Source organism: Portunus trituberculatus, chromosome 28 (genome assembly GCF_017591435.1).
Source record: "Portunus trituberculatus isolate SZX2019 chromosome 28, ASM1759143v1, whole genome shotgun sequence".
In the NCBI taxonomy this organism is placed as follows: domain Eukaryota; kingdom Metazoa; phylum Arthropoda; class Malacostraca; order Decapoda; family Portunidae; genus Portunus; species Portunus trituberculatus.
In genome coordinates this window covers 1,699,302-1,719,322 of record NC_059282.1, presented here as the reverse complement: position 1 = coordinate 1,719,322, position 20,021 = coordinate 1,699,302, and the positions used below count along the sequence as shown (strand labels likewise).

General features: G+C 41.0%; 2 protein-coding genes across 3 annotated transcripts; one reads left to right on the top strand and one right to left on the bottom strand.

Moving 5' to 3' along the window:
• Positions 1-1,791: 1,791 nt before the first annotated feature.
• On the top strand, positions 1,792-9,112 carry LOC123510058 (thioredoxin domain-containing protein 9-like). 2 transcript variants are annotated; one of them, XM_045264838.1, is made up of 4 exons: positions 1,792-1,867; positions 3,977-4,171; positions 4,296-4,497; positions 6,625-9,112. In XM_045264838.1, exons 2-4 carry the CDS (start codon positions 3,986-3,988, stop codon positions 6,894-6,896), a joined length of 660 nt encoding a protein of 219 aa, XP_045120773.1. In that variant the 5' UTR covers positions 1,792-1,867; positions 3,977-3,985; the 3' UTR covers positions 6,897-9,112. The 2 variants fall into 2 exon arrangements, with proteins under 2 accessions (XP_045120773.1, XP_045120772.1); XM_045264837.1 differs by lacking the exon at positions 1,792-1,867 and adding an exon at positions 3,745-3,818.
• On the bottom strand, positions 7,344-19,132 carry LOC123510057 (protein farnesyltransferase/geranylgeranyltransferase type-1 subunit alpha-like). The gene is made up of 8 exons (XM_045264836.1): positions 18,974-19,132; positions 16,971-17,193; positions 16,356-16,479; positions 15,626-15,721; positions 14,299-14,433; positions 12,730-12,930; positions 9,323-9,503; positions 7,344-9,039 (listed from the first exon to the last, which is right to left on the bottom strand). Exons 2-8 carry the CDS (start codon positions 17,167-17,169, stop codon positions 8,947-8,949), a joined length of 1,029 nt encoding a protein of 342 aa, XP_045120771.1. The 5' UTR covers positions 17,170-17,193; positions 18,974-19,132; the 3' UTR covers positions 7,344-8,946.
• Positions 19,133-20,021: the final 889 nt, after the last annotated feature.

Genomic DNA, 20,021 nt, shown 5'->3' with positions numbered 1-20,021 from the left:
GGACAAAGATATGATGAAAAAATCTTCACAAGCATGATACGTCCAAGGATGGAATATGCAGCAGTGGTGTGGTTACCGAGCTTGAAAAAATATAAGAAGATTAGAACGGATCCAGAAGATAGCTACAAACATGGTGCTGGAACTAAAGAACCTAACATATGAAGAAAGACTGAAGGAAATGGGACTGCCAACCTTACAAAATTGAAGAGAATGAGGAGACCTAATAACAATGCATAAAATAATTAATAGCATTGAAAAGATAGACAAGGAAGACCTGGTGCTGGTGACAGAAGCTGGAAGGACAAGAGGACATGCAAAGAAGCTTAGGAAGAGGCAGTGTGTGAAGAATATTTGAAAATACAGTTTTCCACATAGAATGGTGGAAAAGTCGAATGCATTGAGTGATGAAGTTGTTACAAGACATAATATGCATAACTTTAAAGAAAAATTGGTTATATGGAGTAATGGAAACAGGGCACTGTGAGGACCCTATATATCCTATATTACCTTTTATAGGTAAACACACACACACACACACACACACACACACACACACACACCGCCTAGTGTAGTGGTTAGCACGCTCGACTCACAATCGAGAGGGCCGGGTTCGAGTCTCGGGAAGCGGCGAGGCAAATGGGCAAGCCTCTTAATGTGTGGCCCCTGTTCAACTAGCAGTAAATAGGTACGGGATGTAACTCGAGGGGTTGTGGCCTCGCTTTCCCGGTGTGTGTTGTGTATGGTGTGGTCTCAGTCCTACCCGAAGATCGGTCTATGAGCTCTGAGGTCGCTCCGTAATGGGGAAGACTGGCTGGGTGACTAACAGACGACCGAGGTGAATTATACACCGCGTAGTGTAGTGGTTAGCACGCTCGACTCACAATCGAGAGGGCCGGGTTCGAGTCCCGGGAAGAGACAAGGCAAATGGGCAAGCCTCTTAATGTGTGCCCCCTGTTCAACTAGCAGTAAATAGGTACAGGATGTTACTCGAGGGGTTGTGGCCTCGCTTTCCCGGTGTGTGTTGTGTGGTGTGATCTCAGTCTTACCCGAAGATCGGTCTATGAGCTCTGAGCTCGCTCCGTAATGGCGAAGACTGGCTGGGTGACCAGTAGACGACCGAGGTGAATAACACACACACACACACACACACACACACACACACAGAGAGAGAGAGAGAGAGAGAGAGAGTTTCAGTCATAAATCATTTGACAGGCTAACTGATTGAGTAACAAACAGATTTCTTGCCCGAATGACTGGCTTGCTATACTTGATTTTATTGGGAAAATATGAAGGACAAAGCGGTGTTAAACAGTCCCTTCTCATTCAGTCGTTAATCCTGACAGCATCCATGAGGTGTTGCCCAGTGCCTGCTGGTGCCGCTTGATGCGTGTTGTTCATTGTAGGAAACCAGCTTTTAGTGATTATCACCGTAGTAGTAGTGATAGAAAAAAAAAAAAAAAAAACAAGAAGTAAGGAAATTTTCAGTGTTCATCATAATAATCATCATCAGCAATTGAAACATTCATTAATTTTTTTTTTTTTTACCACTGAATAATGGGAGTGCATTAGATGTTTTGTTTGTAGTATTTATTTTAATGTATTTTTAGTGAAATGTATATAGCACAAATATGGTACTGAAAAGGGAAAGGAGAAAGAAAAGATTATTGAATAAGTATAATGATTTTTTTTACTATACTCACAGTCATATAAGTTATATTTTTTAATTACAAAAAGTACACTTGAATTTATCATGAGTAGTCAGAAAGTGTAAATTTTCAATGTTTATTACGTGACACTCGAACGTTGTCATTAATGGTGGAGGTAACTGTGGTGGTGCATGCCTGTCACTCCGCCCGTGCTTGATTAAGTGAGTAAATTAGCCTTCATGTGGACCGCAGAGATATTGACTAGTGGCTTCTGGTAGTTTTTAGCATTTTACATTAATTGAGAGAGGAAATACTGGTGTGGCGAGGCGCGGTGGCTGTGTGTGAATGGAGAGAGAAGCAGTTGTGATGAGTGAGTGGGTGTGAGTGAGTCATGCTGGCAGGGATGTAATTACATGTTACTTTGGGTAGCGCTCCTTGTGTGAGGGCTGAAATGTTGGTGTGGTGAGGCGTGGTGGTGGCGTGTGGGGGCAGAAAGAGCAGGTGCCGGGCGGTGGAGGGACGGAGTGAGGCACAGTGGCAGGGAAGGGTGAGGTGCAGGGCAGGCGCCGCCCAGCCTTAGGTCACGGTTTGCAGCACTGCGGGCCACCAGCAGGATGTGGGGCGGCACATGATGTGTGCTTTGGCTCAGTTCCTGGTTTCATGGAGTCTGTGATGTGGCTTGTGTTTTTCTGGTGAGAAATGTAGTGAATTGATTGATGGTATATTTATAATTTTGTCGCAAATGAATATTTTTTTTTAGTTATGACTTTTTCAACTCCAACTTATGCCTACCTCTCATTTCCAGTGATCTTTGGGGACCTGAGGGAAATTGGGGTTTTTGGATGGTGGAATATTAAATCAAGTAATGTGCATTATAAAAGAGTGGGAAATTAACAAAATCACGTAAAAGATCTCTAAAAATACTTTGATGGTGGAGGCAGCGGCTGGATGTGGCAGTGGCAAGTGTTGGTTTGTTATTGTTGAGTAGCATTGCCCTTGTTACATATCTGGGTGTATCCATTATGCCACACCCTTCAAGGGATGCTAAACAAACCAAACCTTATAACCTAGCTGAGGTAGCACAACCCCTCTGGACACCCTTCAAACCCAAACTTATAACCCTCTAACAGCGGGCACAGCCCCCTGTTAGAGGGTTTATAGGCTAGACTCAACATCATAACCTTGTAGCTGGTGGGAGGGAGTACTGTGTTAGACAATTTCTAGTTTCACCCAACCAACAATTTCCTGACAATCATGAAGTTGTAATGGTGTGTGTGAGGGGCACCAGAGGTCCACAGTGTTGAGGGTGAGGCCGAACAAGATGTGGGTAGTCAGGATATATTGGTGGACTGGCTGATACAGGGAGAGTCTGTGTGATGCGGGCTGACCCAGCGACTGTTTCACCTCCAGACTGACCATGACCTGACACTAAGCAGGTGGCAATAAACAGAGGGATGCAGGAAATAGGTGTCACAAGTGTAAAGTATGTAAATATGATAAATATGCATTATAATACTCTTAATACAATACAGTATAATAGGGTAAATGTGTGGGGGATAGACACACTGCCATAACATTGAGGTTATAATGTTTGGTTTGGTTAGTGCCCTTAGGGGGAGGGATGCATGGAGGTTGTGACCACCCGGCTAGAAGGTTATAAGGTTGGGTTTGTGTAGTATCCGTTGGTGGGTGTGGTAGAGTGAATACACCCAGAAATATAGCATTAGCAACACTGCTCAGTAGGTATAAAGAAAGCAGTGCCAGCCACTGCCTACACCATTAAAATTTTTTTGAGATTTTTATGTGATTTTGTTGATTTCCAATTCTTTTGTAATGCACATCACTCAATTTCATGCTCCCCCACCCAAAACCCCGATTTTCCATAGGTCCTCCAAGATCACTGGGAATGAGAGGTAGGCATTAGTTGGAGTTGAGAAAGTCATAACTCAAAAGTTATTAATTTATGATGGAAATGATATAGTATACTATCAATCAATTCACTACATTTCTTACCAGAAAAATATAAGCCACATCACAAATTCCATGGTTGGGTGAAACTGTAAATTGACCATGTTTTGTGCCTCTTAGGTGTTAGTGTAGTGTGGGAGGTGGCAGTCATTGGTCAGTATTGCAGTGATTTTTACTTCTCTGTTGTTGGTAAAGTCACTTGTGGTGAGTGTCTGCTGTTTTCTTGTGAAACACACACACAATTTTTCTTTGCAAATATTCTATACAAAGGTTTTTCAAAGAAGAAAAGCTCCTATATATGCTTAACAAAAATTGTTTAGCAGTGCAGGAACAGTTATTCATTCATAATATATTTGTTGCAGTTGTTGACGATGGCTGCCAATGGTAATATGGTTGAGCAGCAGCTCATTGCTGCCACTCAGATCATTGAGCAGCAGCTTGATGCTGAGATAGAGCGGATGGACAACCTGGATTCAGACGACCTGGAAGTGATCCGGCGGGAGCGGCTGGCGGCCATGAAAAAAAAGCAGGAGAAGAAGCAGGAATGGATTACCAATGTAACCAAGTGCCTGTGTTTTGTCATTGCTCCTCACAACACTGAACTTGCCTTGCTATATTTGTTACTTTTTGTTGTTGAATAAGTAGAAGCATGTATATCAGAGCAAGCCTCCTCTCCCTCAGGGCCACGGCACATACTCGGAGCTTTATGATGAGAAGGAATTCTTTGAGGCAACCAAGAAGTCGGAAAACTTGGTGTGTCACTTTTACCGGGACCAGTTTGTTCGGTGTAAGCTGGTAGACAAGCATCTCGATATCCTCGCCAGGAAGCACATTGAAACAAAGTTCTGCAAGATTAATGCAGAAAAAGCTCCATTCTTGACAGGTGAGGTGCTCAGTGACTCTACTCATGGCTCAGCTAATCCTCTCACAGCTGTGTTTGTTTTATGCTAACACTCAGAAACCTATAAATAAAAATTTGGCTGATTCCAGAAAAAGAACAGGGTTGAAATTTGTCTCTGTGTTGTAGAATGGTTCGAATAACAAACACTTGTCAATATTAATGTAATTGTGGGAAAGTTTTAGTATCAAAAGGATTAAGCTTTGACACACAGGTGATCCAAGATTCAACTCCCATCAAGACTTCTGGCACTTAGTCAAAAATATCTCCAGTAACTTTAGTTCTGAATCTTTCCCTTCATTATTTCATCCTGATGGCACCACTACCATTTTATCTATTTATAATGCTAAACTGTATTCAACTCTGATAAAAACTCTACTTTGGATGATTCAGAACTTTTCCTCCTCTCTCGCCCTTCTGACTACTTCATGCTACTTATTAAAATCTTTTGCAATATTTTCCATGCCCTCGCTGCCCTAAACTTTTGGAAGACTTATGGACCTGAATTGGTCCCTCCTATTGTTCTTAGAAATTGTACTTCTGTCATTGCATCTTGCTTAGTCTAACTTTTTCAGCTCTGTCTATCAACATCTACCTTTCCTTCTTGCTAGAAGTTTGTCAACATTCAACCTGTTTCTACAAAGGATAACCATTTTAATCCTTCAGACTACTGTCCTGTTGCTTAAATTTTTTGCCTATCTAATATTTTTTAATCTTTCCTCAACAGCAAGATTCTTAAATATTATCACTTCACAATCTTATATCTGATTGCCAATATGGCTTCCATCAAGGTCACTCTACTGGTGATCTGGCCTTCCTTACCGAATCTATTAGAGGTTTTGGTGAAACTTTTGCTGTTTCCTGAGATATACCAAAAGTTTTTGATGGCTTATAGCACAAAGCTTAGATTTCCAAACTACCCTCATGGCTTTCGTTCTTTCTACAACTCATTCTCAAGTTTCCTTTTTGACCACTGTATTTGAGTGTGGTAGGCAGTTATCGTTCTTCTAAATCTATTAACAGTAGTGTTCCTCGTGGTTCTGTCCTGTTATCTACTCTTTTCCTATTTTTTATCAATGATCTAAAGAAAACTTCTTGCCCTCTGTACTCCTGCGCTGATGATACCACTCTGCACTTTTCTGCATCTTTACACAGTTTGACCAACCCTTCAGGAAGTCAACAGATCATGCAGAGAAACCACAGAATACCTGACATCTGATTTCAGAAATTTCTGATTAGGGCAGAGCAAACTTAGTAGTGTTCAGTGTGTCAAAAACTCAATTCCTCAATCTATCAACTTGACACAACCTTTTAGACAACTATTCCCTCTTTGTCAGTGATGCTCAATTGTCCCCCCTTCCACACTGAACATCCTTGGTCTGTCTGACCTGGAAACTTCACATCTCATCTCTAGTTAAAGCAGCTTTTATGAAGATAGTAGGTGTTGTGAGTCATCTCAACCAATTATTATCACTACCAAACTGTTTATTCTGTAAATCCGTGCATGGAGTATGCTTCACATGTATAGTGGCAGGGGTTCCACTAATATAGCTTTTCTAGATAGGATGGAATCAAAAGCTTTTCATCTTATCAGTTCCTCTCCTCTAACTCTGTCTTTAGCCTCTTTTTCAATTCCTTCTGCTGCTATTTTCACACTCACTGCTCTTCTGATCATGCTAACTGCATGCCTCCTCTCCTCCCACTGCCTTGCTGCATAAGATCTTCATCCTTGCTCTCTTTTTCTGTCCATCTCTCTAATCATTCATCCTTTTCTTAGATCAGTTCTGGAACTCCCTGCTTGTTTCTTTATTTCCATCTTCCTTTGACTTACACTCTTTCAAGAGGAAGATTTCAAGACATTTTATCCTGATTCTGATTAGCTCTTCTGACAGTGTGGGGCTGGCACTTTAGTCTTTGTTTATTTATTTTGTACTAGTACTCCTCATACATTACCTGGTGACTTAAGTTAGCTTGTCCACATGTCACCCTCATATGTGTCTTTGTATGGAATTTCATCATTGTATATCCTTAACTTGTGCTTTGATGAATGGTAGAGAACAAAGCCTTAGATAAGTGAAAAGCAGAGCATCACTAATTGTTGTGTCCTTCCAGAGCGGCTTAAGATCCGAGTGTTGCCAACCCTTTGTTTGGTGAAGAATGGCAAGACCAAAGACTATGTTGTGGGCTTCACTGATCTGGGCAACACTGACGACTTCTCCACCGAGATGATGGAGTGGAGGATTGCAAGAGCGGATGTGGTGGAGTACCAAGGTGACCTGCTGTGCCCACCCTCATCCAAGTCATCTGGTCAGAGGATGGACGTTCGCAAGAAGAAGACCATCCGTGGCAGGGATGATGACAGTGATGACAGTGACTCTGATTAGTGTTAGAAGCGAGTCTGCTGTGAGTGGTTTGCCTTACATGTGTCTTGGTCTCTGCTGTCCTTCATGTGTGGGAGGGAATGGGGAGTTCAGGTCATAGGGCATGGGAGGATGGGTTATTTGCAGGTCTTCTCTATTTACTGAAATGTCAGGGATCACATTTCAGATGAGGTAATAACAGTGACACATTTAGCACATAAAAAGTATTTGAAGTAAGAATCTTGACTCAAATCTGAAATGTGTTATCAGGATGATCATAGCTTCCAGCACAGCTTAGCCATAATGAAATGTGGCACAGACACCAGACGGGCAGTGAGTGAATGTTTGCTGACTGGCTGCTGAAGGTTACTTTGCACAAGCTCATTGTTGGCTGTCGGCTGTTCCTCGTGGCACCACAACAAATCATAAATCATTCCATTATAGTCCATTAAGTTAAGGAGATTTATACCATTTTACTTTCATTGCATTTTATTGTACATTTGTTTAGGATACTGTACACAATGTGGTAGTTTAGTGTCAATTGGTAATAATTTAAATTTCATTCTAACAAATTTTAATCAGATTCTATACAATTATACAAGTAAATAGCGGCAGTATAGGAAGTTGAAGCCTGGCTAGTGGTGTGAACTCAAGAGCCATTACTTGTTAGGTAGAGCAGTTACTATGTTTCACTTAATAGGCTATTGCTGGAATTGCTTATTGTTTAAAAGGCTTGATAAGAAAATACTTAAAACTTTAGCTACAGAGAAAGAATCACTTCCAATCTCATGTTGTCAAAGGTTTGAGATCTTAAATATGAATGTTTAGGGCAAACTTTCATTTTAGTTACCAGACCTTCCATTCCTTGCCTTGCCTTTCCCCACCTCTCAGCTTTACAGATAACTTTTCACCTCATTTTCAGTTCTCTTTATTGCACTTATGCATTAACAACTTCTTAACGACCATTTCACATTACACCGTGCATAAATTAGAGCTTGCTAATTTCAGGATGTAAATTACAATGAAAGATTTTGTTCACCACCTCTGTTTGGCCTCACAGTGTGCGTGCGTGCTGGTTACCCAGCTGGCCAGGAGGAGCTTACAGCTTATACTCTCGCCTATGCCTATCTTTTGGTAAAAATGGAACTCTACCCCCCACACCAAGGCAGGGACTTGAATCCAGGCCCTCTTGGTTGTGAGCAGAGTTCACTATCACTCCACTGTGTGTGTTGGGGAGGAAGCACATATAAAGGTTGTAACGGTATGGTGCCCAACTGCTAATTCAACACGCACACCCACAGTCCATATATAAGGTTAATTTACACATGGGCACCACTTTCTTTGTGGTTTTCAGCCAGTTAGCTGTTGATGATGTAAGTAAGTACACCAGTGAAGTTATCTGAGTTCTGTGATAAAAAACAAAACAAAATCAGGATGCAGGACTGTGACTAGAATGTTAAGTGAGGCTAAACAGTGTGATAGAGTTATCTGCTCAATACACAGTTCATTCAATGTGAGAACTGCATGGAGTTGCACTACCAAAGATAACCTTTACTAAAGTGATGACACACCATTGCCATTTCCAGGGCAACAGTCTGTTGCCCTCTGGAGGGAGGGAGGGATATCACATAACCAACGGCATCTGCCTCCTGAACACAAACTAGTGCTCTCCATTCTATCATGTCATACAATGGTGCAATATGCATGCATTAGAAGATGTATAAATGCTAGACACCCTGACTAACAACCTCTAGGTATGGATATGTATCTCAACAACACAGCTTCCCACACCAGGGCATGGCAAGCCTTCAATGTCAGTGGGTAGATAACTGGCCCATCAGCATGTTACATTCCAGTCATCAGGGCTTGTGGAAGAACCCAACCTGATCTGCCTTGGTTTGACTCCCTCTACGTTACAATAAAAACTGTGAAATCCTATATTATGAGGCATAGAAATAATGATATTCCTGTATTCTAATGACATATGAAAAATACTGTAAACCTGTTGGTGTAAACCTGTCTGTGTTTTTATTATAGCTTTAATACATAAATATTTAATAATCTTTCACCTCACTCACGCACCAAACCTGTGACTTAAATTTCTCTCAATGTACCTCCAATACTCTCTTCGAATTTTGTCGTATTTTGTTGCCAGGGACTCGCAGATCTGCAAGCAAGGAAACACTGAGGACTTGAAGGAATGAATAAAAAAAATGACAAAAAATAAAATTCTAATCACACACCAAATTACTTTTAATACACATCACATTATTCTAGTAATATGCCTTTTTTTTTTTTTTTATCAAGAGAGAATAAGTTCCTTCTAGAGTATTTTCATTCATAGTATTGTGTAGCAAGTCTTTAAAATTTGTTGCCTCTAACGTAACATGCATAATGTGAGAACCATTGATTTGAGAGAGAGAGAGAGAGAGAGAGAGAATGTGTGTTACCTCAAGGCAGCGTTTGAGTAGTGATGGCCGCAGGTCAGGCTGTCGTTCCATTCTGTCTTCCATGAGGTCCAGCATGAAGGTGAGGAGGTGCGGTGAACACTGTCCCTCATCGTACATCTTCTGGCACCACTCCCACAGGTCACCCACACTGGCCAGGCCGCCCTCACAGTGCTGCACCACCCTGGTAATGGCAACATATCACTAGCAACACTACAGGGGCAGGTTGGGATTCAGATGGGAGTGAGCATAATGAAGCCCTTTTATTGTCTGAGTGAAAATTTTAGGGCCCGTACCAAGAGTCACGAAGGTTTAAGGTCGAGGGTAGAAGGGAAGGTAATGTGGTACCAAGAGTCACTGTCATTATTGGAACGAAGAGCAGAGGGAAGGTCGAGGGGAAGGCATGGGTGCCCCCGTGTCTTCCACATGACCTTCGAAGAAAAGCTGGAGTGACCAACGAATAGTATGAACTAAAATCAACATCCAGTAATATTTTCAATCTCGGAAAACCGAGATAGTTATGTTTCCACTTAAGTTACTATTCTTTTTATAATAGTGAAGGATCGCCTTAAAATCGCGAGGTGGAAGAATGCAGTGGATCCAGAAAGCTCGCCACCTAGCTGTTTTATGAAGCTTATTTTCGTTTGTCAGGAAAGTTACACTGTTTATTTCATGGTAATAAATATTTTCTTTAGTGAGCTCATCATCCAAGCCTATTAAAGACCAAATATGTGCATGGGTTAATGGAGAATAGGAAGTGACAAGTGAACTGCCAACAGACAGAAGGCAGTCAAAGTATGCAAAGAAAAGCCAGTCACAAGGTAAATACTAGCCTGTATAAGCAGGTTTAAAACAAAACCACAAAGATGTATGTAGGGATGTAGACAGAGAATTTCACAAGCACCCACTTCACACTAACCCAGGACTCTCTCTCTCTCTCTCTCTCTCTCTCTCTCTCTCTCTCTCTCTCTCTCTCTCTCTCTCTCTCTCTCTCTCAACAAAGACAGTGCAATAATTGAGTGCAATAATGTTAAAGCTAAGTCAACAGATAACTTTTCACTGAGTTGGGTGTGATGTGCAAGGATTTAAGTATAGGTATACTGACAGTATTGTAGTTCTCAAGATGTATAGTCCTGTATCCAAACCATTTCAGGCCATGATTAATGTAATTCATGATTGACTATACTAATGTGTTAACTATGGAATTTTTAATGATATGCATACAAATTGTGGTCTAGCAGATCCCAAAGAATACAAATTTCTCAACTCTTGTAATGAATTACCACTGCTTCTTGATATGGATTTTGTAAGACAGTGATTTCCAAACACATGATAAATTACCACTTTAGGGATAATGGAAGGATACAGAAAAAAAGAAAGTTAAGAATTCTGGAAATTATGAAAACACTGCAGTCTGTAAAGTTGTTGAATAAACCTGTTATAAATACATAGTGAAATTGAGCAACAACAATAAACATTCAGAACTGCTATACATATACAAAACTTGAAAAGAAGAAAAATTATTTAAGTGTGTGGCAAGCCAGGTTTCAATAAGGAATGCTTGAGTACACAGATATTCAATAACTCTGATCACATGTGGGCTTGTTACTCACTACCTGAGCCTGCCTCTTTTCACATTGTCAGTTTCTCTCTAAGCACCAGCTGATGCTAAAATCTTGAATTTTTATTTAGCTATAAATATCTTAATATTAAAAAAATGTTAATGGCATTAAATGACTTGGTGATCTCCTCCCAAGCTAATTTTTTCTTGTGAAGGCTAGCTGGGTTTGTTGAGCGGTCTTGCAAGTCTTTATTCTCTTTTACAAGATTGAGAATCATTATTCTCTGCTCGTGCGTGAGTGGCGAGGCCCGGTCACAGCTTCTTCCTTCCATTCTTGTAGCGCGCACTGTGGTTTTGTTGTCGTTTGTGGAGCTCAAATCCGGATTACAGTCATACCAATACCGAAACAACTGTTACCAACTCAAGCTAGCGGCAGACCTCTCGCGGCCCTACCTTCCACGGCGACTCTTGGTACGGATTGAAGGTAAGGGCGGAGGCTTTGCCTTGCTGGTTGAAGGGAAGGTCCGTGCCTTGGCCTTCGCGACTCTTGGTATGGTCTCTAAGGTTTGGGTGTCAGGAAATAGTGCAGTGTTTTACCACTTTTCCACAATTTAAAGGGAAAACCAGTGCCACATGCTTTGGAGAGATATTATGCAGACAGCCACCTAACTTCTGTAAAAGTTAAAAGCAGATTGGACTGAAATAGTTTCCATGGGATTCTGACCAAGTTTGAGATAGTGGATAAAGGACCTCATCCCCAAGGCCTCCTGATTACCATGTCATTCTAAATGTATTCTGAGGGAGAAAAAGAAAGGCAGGAAAAACTGAAAAGTACAAGACTAACTCCACGGCAACACAATGAATATAATTACAATATAAGAATATAAAGATAGAAAGAGAAAGTTAGAATTATTGCACATGAGACTCATTGATGAATGAAGTTACGCTGAGGGAAGCTACATTATGTTGATATATGAAGAGTTGTAATTATGTATAGTGGAAATTTCGTTGTTTGTATTCGTGTGCAAAGTTGAAATTCTTATATATGGATTGAAAAGAGGAAATTGTAATGATTTGTCAGTGGAAAAGATGACAAAAAGAATTGGTGACTCACTTACCAGCAACATATCAAGCATCTTATAGATATTACTTTTGTCAGTAAAGTAAGAAAAATCCTATCGAGTATTTATAACCAGCAGCTAGAGAAATTGTGCAATGTTGTCCAACAGCTCGGAAACAAAACAATCTTGAGGGGAAAAAATATCTGAATAAATCAAAAAGGCTTCAACTCTACAGCCAAGGACATGCTACTGTTAATGACCAACCACATTCTTAAACATACAATTCTGAGATAGAAAGAAAAATCTATATATGAGTATAAGGCCAGCAATCCCATATAGGGCAGCATTGACAAGATATCAAAGACAGACACACACACACACACACACACACATGCCTGGTAGCTCAGTGGTTAGAGTGCTGGCTTCACAAGCCAGAGGACAGGGGTTCGATTCCCCGGCTGGGTGGAGATATTTGGGTGTGTCTCCTTTCACGTGTTGCCCCTGTTCACCTAGCAGTGAGTAGGTACGGGATGTAAATCGAGGAGTTGTGACCTTGTTGTCCCGGTGTGTGGTGTGTGCCTGGTCTCAAGCCTATCCGAAGATCGGAAATAATGAGCTCTGAGCTCGTTCCGTAGGGTAACGTCTGGCTGTCTCGTCAGAGACTGCAGCAGATCAAACAGTGAAACACACACACACACACACACACACACACACACAGGTGGAAAGGCAATGATAGCACATATCTCTTCCTGGGTTGGTTGCCATCACCCAGAGGCCAAGGCACTCACCCTCTGAGGTAGCTCCAGGGACTCTCGTTGTCGACCACCTTGGTGATGGCGGCCTTGGTGTACTCCACTTCACGTTGGATCACTTCCTTGGTGAAGCCTGTCGTTTGGCTGATGGTGAAGTGCCTTTGGTTCCAGGCCGAGTTGTTCCTCACGTCCTCCTCCAGCAGCCGGTCAACGTAGTCTAGTTCTCCGTCGTACAACCTGAAGGTGAGAGGAAGCACAGACTATTTCTCCTGGACCTGAAGGGAAGTACAGTCTGTCAGGGCTGGGCAGGAACCAGCTCTGGCAACCAGTGCCGATTCTTGGAATGGATTCTGTTTAATGGAATGGCAGATATGCACGAGTTACAACTGAAATGCTTATGTAGTGTTTGCAATATGTACATAATCATTAATATGTATATAATTATTAATCTTGTAAATGGTATCTACCAATGAAATACAATATATTTACCAATGTATCCAGTATTCAAAGAAACTGCATGAATAATATGGAAAGCTAGCTAATAATAGGCATCCATCTAATGTTGCCATAAGCACAATTATTCTTTTTTTGTAATTTGATCGGTAAATATCCTCTGACATAATAACATGAGATAAGGATATAGTATATACTGGTGCACTGTGGCCCTGAGTAATGCATCATAAGAGTTAAGACTGCCAAACGGAGTGGCCATTGTCTTCATGAGTGAACAGAAACCTTATGTCAATATACAAAAAACTATTTTGCTGATGGTACTGAAATCCTTTCTGTCTGAAACTATAATGTAACATTTTTCCAGACACCAAGGATTTTTCAAGGGCAGCACATTAAAGTGAACACACTGAGATAATTTCTAAATTTGCAGTATATTGGAGCATTTGTCACATCTAAAACTACTCAATTTAGCATCAAACAATGACATCCAAACAAAATGGAATCATGTGAAGCACACATTACCTGATGTTGTATCACATACTCAGGTATGCAAAGACAAGCTGAAATGCAATGGAAGTACATATGTCAAACATGATGACAGCTCCACACCAAACATCCCACTGAATAAGTGAGTTGATATAAACTCAAGCATGTCCATCATCAAACAAATCCTGTGCAAGGCAAGAATAAATATTTGATAAGTGGTAAAACATCCAGTATTCATCTTACAGCCTCAGTCTCTTGGCCTTGGGAGTCAGTACTCAGTAGCTATCTCCATCAGTATCTAAATGAGTCCTGGAAATGCTACACCCTGGCAACCACTAAGCAGCATGTTGGCAGCTCCAAGACTCTGGTATTCAACAGTTGTGTTTTGCTGATTCCCCACAGAACTGGATCTAATAAATCTGCCAGCCCAAGGAACTGGTTCTATGAATACTTCAAGTTATTGGCTCTTTCTCCTCTACCTGAAGGGACACACAGTCTGCTATTTCATTTGCAGTGAATATCATGTCAATGTGGTGTAATGGAGTACTTAAGTATTCCTGGAGAGGTTTTGTGGTGCCACTTTACATTTTCTTCAGTTTGACTTGTGCTAACAACAAACAAATCCCAATTAGACAGTGTAATTATTCAGAGAGAACGTGTGCTTACTTGAATGTCTTGAGTGCCCACTGGCGGTGTTCCCAGGCGTGGTAATTTTTGGCGTCCTGGCTGAAGATAATTTCTGTCAGCTTAAGCTCCTTGCTGCCATCACCCAGCCATTCCACTATCACCCGTCGGTGGTGCCTGGACAGGGGAGGAAGTGATGAGAAACTGTGTAGTTGGGAGATGTTTGTAAAGGTGCAATTGTTCACACACACACACACACACACACACACACACACACACACACACACACAAACATATAATTTGCTAAGGAATATTGGAGTAGCATTTCACTACATGGACAAAGAAATGATGAAGAAATTGATAAGTACTATAATAAGACCCAGATTGGAATATGCAGAAGTAGTGTGGACCCCTCATAAAAAGAAACACATAAGGAAATTGGAGAGGCTAAAAAAAATAGCTACAAGAATGGTTCCAGAATTTGAAGGGATGACACATGAGGAGAGACTAAAGGCTATGGATCTACCAACCCTGGAACAAAGAAGGGAGAGAGGAGACCTGATACAAGTTTATAAATTGATCAACGGAATGGACCAAGTGGATAATGAGAAACTGATCCTGATAGAAGAATATGACATGCGAAGCACAAGATCACATTGTAAAAAGCTGAGAAAAGGAAGATGTCTGAGAGATATTAAAGAATATAGTTTCTCGCAGAGATGTATTGAGACGTGGAACAGTTTAAATGAAGAAGTAGTGTCTGCAACGAGTGTGCATACTTTTAAAGTAAGATTGGATAAGTGTAGATATGGAGACGGGGCCACACGAGCATAAAGCCCAGGCCCTGTAAAACTACAACTAGGTAAATACAACTAGGTAAATACACACACACACACACACGGATAATGATGAAGTGGATAATGAGAAACTAATCCGGAGAGAAGAATATGACATTAGAAGCACAAGATTGCATAGTAAGAAACTGAGGAAGGGAAGATGTCTGAGAGATGTTAAAAAATATAGTTTCCCGCAAAGATGTGTTGAGACTTGGAACAGTTTGAGTGAGAAGTGGTGTCAGCAACGAGTGTGCATAGTTTTAAAGAAAAATTGGATAAGTGTAGATATGGAGACAGGACCACACGAGCATAAAGCCCAGGCCCTGTAAAACTACAACTAGGTAAATACACACACACACACACACACAGATAGATTGTTTATTGTCTACAGTGTACAGGAATCAATCTTAACAACATCCAAAAAACATTTGTAACCCAATATAAAAAAAGATAAAAAACCACCAAAAATATCCTGTAATCCAAAGAAAAAGAAAGGAACACACACACACACACACACACACACTTTTACTTACCAGACTTGATAATTCTTTGGATTCATTTCTATCATTTCCCGACAAAAGTTTAGTTCCTGTTCTAATTCGCTGCCAAGATGCCTCAAGATTTTCCTTCTGCAAAGTGAAAAATATATTACTAACAGCTCAAGCACTGGCAGACTGAACACAGCCAAGTGTGATAGGCTGTATAGATGGAGGCAGGCTAACAGAAGATAGCTGGACAGATGTGGAGAGGTTAAGGCCATCGGGATATAAGAAAGGGATGGATGGGGAGCATGATGAGCACAACATATAACAATGAAGCAGTAAGGAAGAACAGTTACACATGACAAGACAGACTGAAGTGCACTTGCCAATATTCCAGTGGAACATGGCCTGAAGGAACCCTTAAGGACCAACATATATTACATGCTTATGGTCCGTCCAGTCAGCAAATCAAATAAAATTAAGGAAGAGGAGCAAGTTGGCTAAGTTTTTTGGTCCTAATGTGGAGAAACACAATTATTAAAAAACAAAGAAACTCTGATATGCAAAACCTGAATTACCAAAATATAGAGACCGTGATTGTTAGTTAGCTAGAGTCACAGGTCAGGCAGAGAAGAGAACAAGAAGAGGAAAATCTAATACAATAATTAATACTAATAAAAACAACTAGCCAATAACGTGAAGAGATATGAAGAACAAAGAATACAGACAAAATGCACCAAGGAACACACACATTAAGTACAGGACCCTCCCAGCGCCTCACCTGTATTGCCACACTGTGTAGTTGGCAGCATTCATGTTGATGGCGTCTTCAGTGAGGTACAGCGCACGTTCAGATAGCTCCCCCTTTGCCACCACAGCCCGCAAGTAGTCGTATACATCTGAAACTGTTGCCGCAGGTTACTTTGTGTTGTGTGTGTTTTTCAGTCTATGGTCCTTACTCAGAGATGCTTTGCTCTCTCACCATGACTATCTTCAAAGGCCACAGAGGTGATTAGTGCAGTTTTCAAGTGTTTCCACAGTCAATATGTAGAAATATTGTCACTCTCCCTCTAAAACTGCAAAAACACGTGAAAAAGCTTGTGTAAATTTGAATAGTCTTTTGAAATAGCAGAGGTAAAGCACAAAAAAGTTTGAGAATATAAGCCATGTCTGGTGAACCCCTACACAGCCCACAGCCCCAACCAGCCCAAAACAGCCCACAGTCCCACCCTGCCCTAACACAGCCCACAGCCCCACCCTGCCACAACACAACCCACAGCCTTACCCTGCTTCAACACAGCCCACAGCCTTACCCTGTCTCAACACAGCCCACAGCCCCATCCAGCCCACAGCCACACCCTGTCCTAACACAGCCCACAGCCCCACAGCCACTCACAGGCCTCAGTGTAGGCTATCTTTACAACAGCATGTGGCCCATCATCCTGCGGTACTGGGGTGATGTCGGCCCACTCCTTCCTCTCTCGGTAGAACACCCAGGTCTCCCCATCACTGCCGTCGTCCAGGCTGTCGTCTTGCTCCTCGCCGGGCGTCCGCCTTGTGTTCTCCTCGGTGATGTTGTTGGCGGTGGATCCCATGCTGAGGCTCACTTCAAAGGATACCTAGGGGAAGGTTTGGGTTGCTAATGTCCTTTAAGAGAGGATCCAGGCAAGAACATTCTTCATATATATGATGCTTAATCCTTAAACCTTTTTCATGAATGTCTAAATTTGGCATAATCTGGCTTCCCTCATTCTAGTACCCTACCAACTAACTCTCTACCTCCCAACAACCTTCGGGATCTGTAGGGAAGCAGAATTTTCAGGTGGGGTGGGACAAAAAAATGAGCAATTTCAGTGGAGTAAATTATCAGAATCACCCAAGACACGCAAAGACGTGACCAGAATCACTTAAAACACATCCATATGCACCAGAGAAGAACATTCTGCAATCATAACAACAAACAATCCAACCCAGCAGTTCCCAACCCAGTGATAACAAAGGCCTTCAAGATGGTACCTGAGCACTTTCTGGATCATATATACAATTTTTATTTATAAATTAATTAATTTCCCAGAAAAATTATCATTGCCTTACACAAGATAATCTGGCATCGATTAGGTGGTGGAGAAGAATCAGATGCCTGTTGTTAGTTAATTTGTGTGTTCTACTTGTGAATAAATTAATATTTGCTGGAACTGAATTTTTCTGGAACCAAGCGGTATGCAAGGACAGTACGAGACCTCTAAGTGGTACTCACTCAGGAAAAGGTTGGGAGCCAGTGATCTTATCTAGCCTGACCTGATAATTTATTCCCCAGAAATTACTCATTTCCATCTCACCTCCCCCTCAAAATCCCATATTGCTACAAGTCCCAAAGCTTGCTGGGGTAGAGGCTTGATGGCATTTTTGTGCCACTTTATACTATCATGCTATGTGTATATGATGGGTCTTGTGAAGGTGTGGAAGACAATAGGAAAAAAAAAAAATAAATAAATAAAAAGAAAAAAAAAAAAATAATAAGGTGCCAGTTATGCAGAACCTTTACCCTAAATTTTTAATGCTCTCCCAATGCTGCTTGGACAAGAAACATTCTGGGGCATGAACTTATGGACTATGGCTTGTGACTGAAAGCTTTGAATTTGTTCTCTGTCAGAGGTAGATTGCTGTGTCATGATGTGATCAAATACTGGAAGATTCTTCATAATGAGACCTCCTTGGAGCCTGATGATTTCTTTATACTCTCTCCAATTACTATTATCCAGGGCAACATTTAAAACTTGCCCACGTCCAAAACTCTCTTGAGATCAGAAAATGATTAATCAGCGTGTGTGGAATTCTTTGCCTGAGTATGTGGTCAATAACTAATATTAAGTCTTTTAAATCTGCCCTAGTGTGTCATCTTGGGAAACTCTTATACCAATTTGGCTAACATGACTGTATTCCACACTGTACATGATGCACCAACCACCTATTATTGGAAGCATTTTTTCTCCTTTTTTTTTTTTTTATGCCTGAGGGAAGCCAAAATCAAGGAACAAATGTTTTGAAAGTTAACTCTGCAATTATATAATGCATTAGCTGGTACAGCAGGATGCGGCTTTCTTTACTCTAAAATAACTTCTGCAGTGGTTATTGGACTGGGAAGCCTACCCAGTAAGAAGACCAGGCCGGGCAGCAGCAGTGGCCACAAGGACTGTGACAACACATCACCTACTCAGTAATTCTCAATAACCTGCTATGCTTACCTCATCTCATACAAAGGAAACAATGGACATACACACAAAGTTCACACAGTCACTCACCATTTTAAAACAGTCAAAACAGTAATGTCAACACACTCACTCAGGGCCCACCTCCACCACCACCTGCCTGGCTCGCCTCCACACCTGCCACGCTCACCTGTCACACACGCACCACCAGGAGGGAAGTGCCAATAATGCCTCTGATTTGTTGCCGCCACCTTACAGCGTTGGTTTGAGAGGATGGCTGGTTAACCTTCAGTGCTCAGACCACCTTACGTCCGCCCTGCCACTGGTCACTGGTGCCACCTCGGGCCCTCGGGCTTTCATGCTGCCGGTCGGTATTTCCACCTCTCTAACGGTATTCATTTATCTTTATCCCTCGTACTTTCATGAAAAGGTCATGTTTTAACTCTTGTCTCACTAATACTTTCCTTTAACAAACAATTATCTGCCTGAAAGTTTAAATTATAGGCAGGTATTTTGCGGACATATGAATAAGAACTATTATTAACATGAATTACTTATTAGTCACTATTTCTTCTTTGTGTGACCGATTTCTTTTCGTAACTTTTCACTTTTATTTCTTACACTTAAATACTGGCCAGCCGTCAAAAAGATCCTTGGCAAATGACCATACTCCATTCTGGTAATACTGCGATAGAGGACAGGGGAGGCGGGATATTCAACTAGTGGCTAATGTTCCGGAAATACATATTATAATATGAATAGTCATTCACTGTATTGCTTCTTAACATGAACTGAGTACGGTTTACATTGTGCAATTTATCTTGTAGGAAGACGGACCTACAACTCAGCTAAAGCGCTGATCTGCAGGCAGGCCTGAAATTTATCTAGAAACTCGGCTGGAATTTTGAGTGAAATGTTCGACTGGCAAGATATAAGAGATAGTGGAGTTATTCTTTATGTAAGAGGGAAAAATGACTAAGGACAACATGAAACGAAAAACAAGGCCTGCTTAGTTCCTAGTCTCCTGGCAGGTCTGAGATAGCAAAAAAAAAAAAAAAAATAAAAAAAAAAAAAAAATAAATAAATAAATAAATAAATAAATAAATAAATAAATAAATAAATAAATAAATAAATAAATAAAAAAAAAAAAAAATAAAATAAAATAAATAAATGAATAAATAAATGAAATAGAATAACAAAAAAAAAGAAATTTGCAATACAGAAGCAGGCAGGGAGTT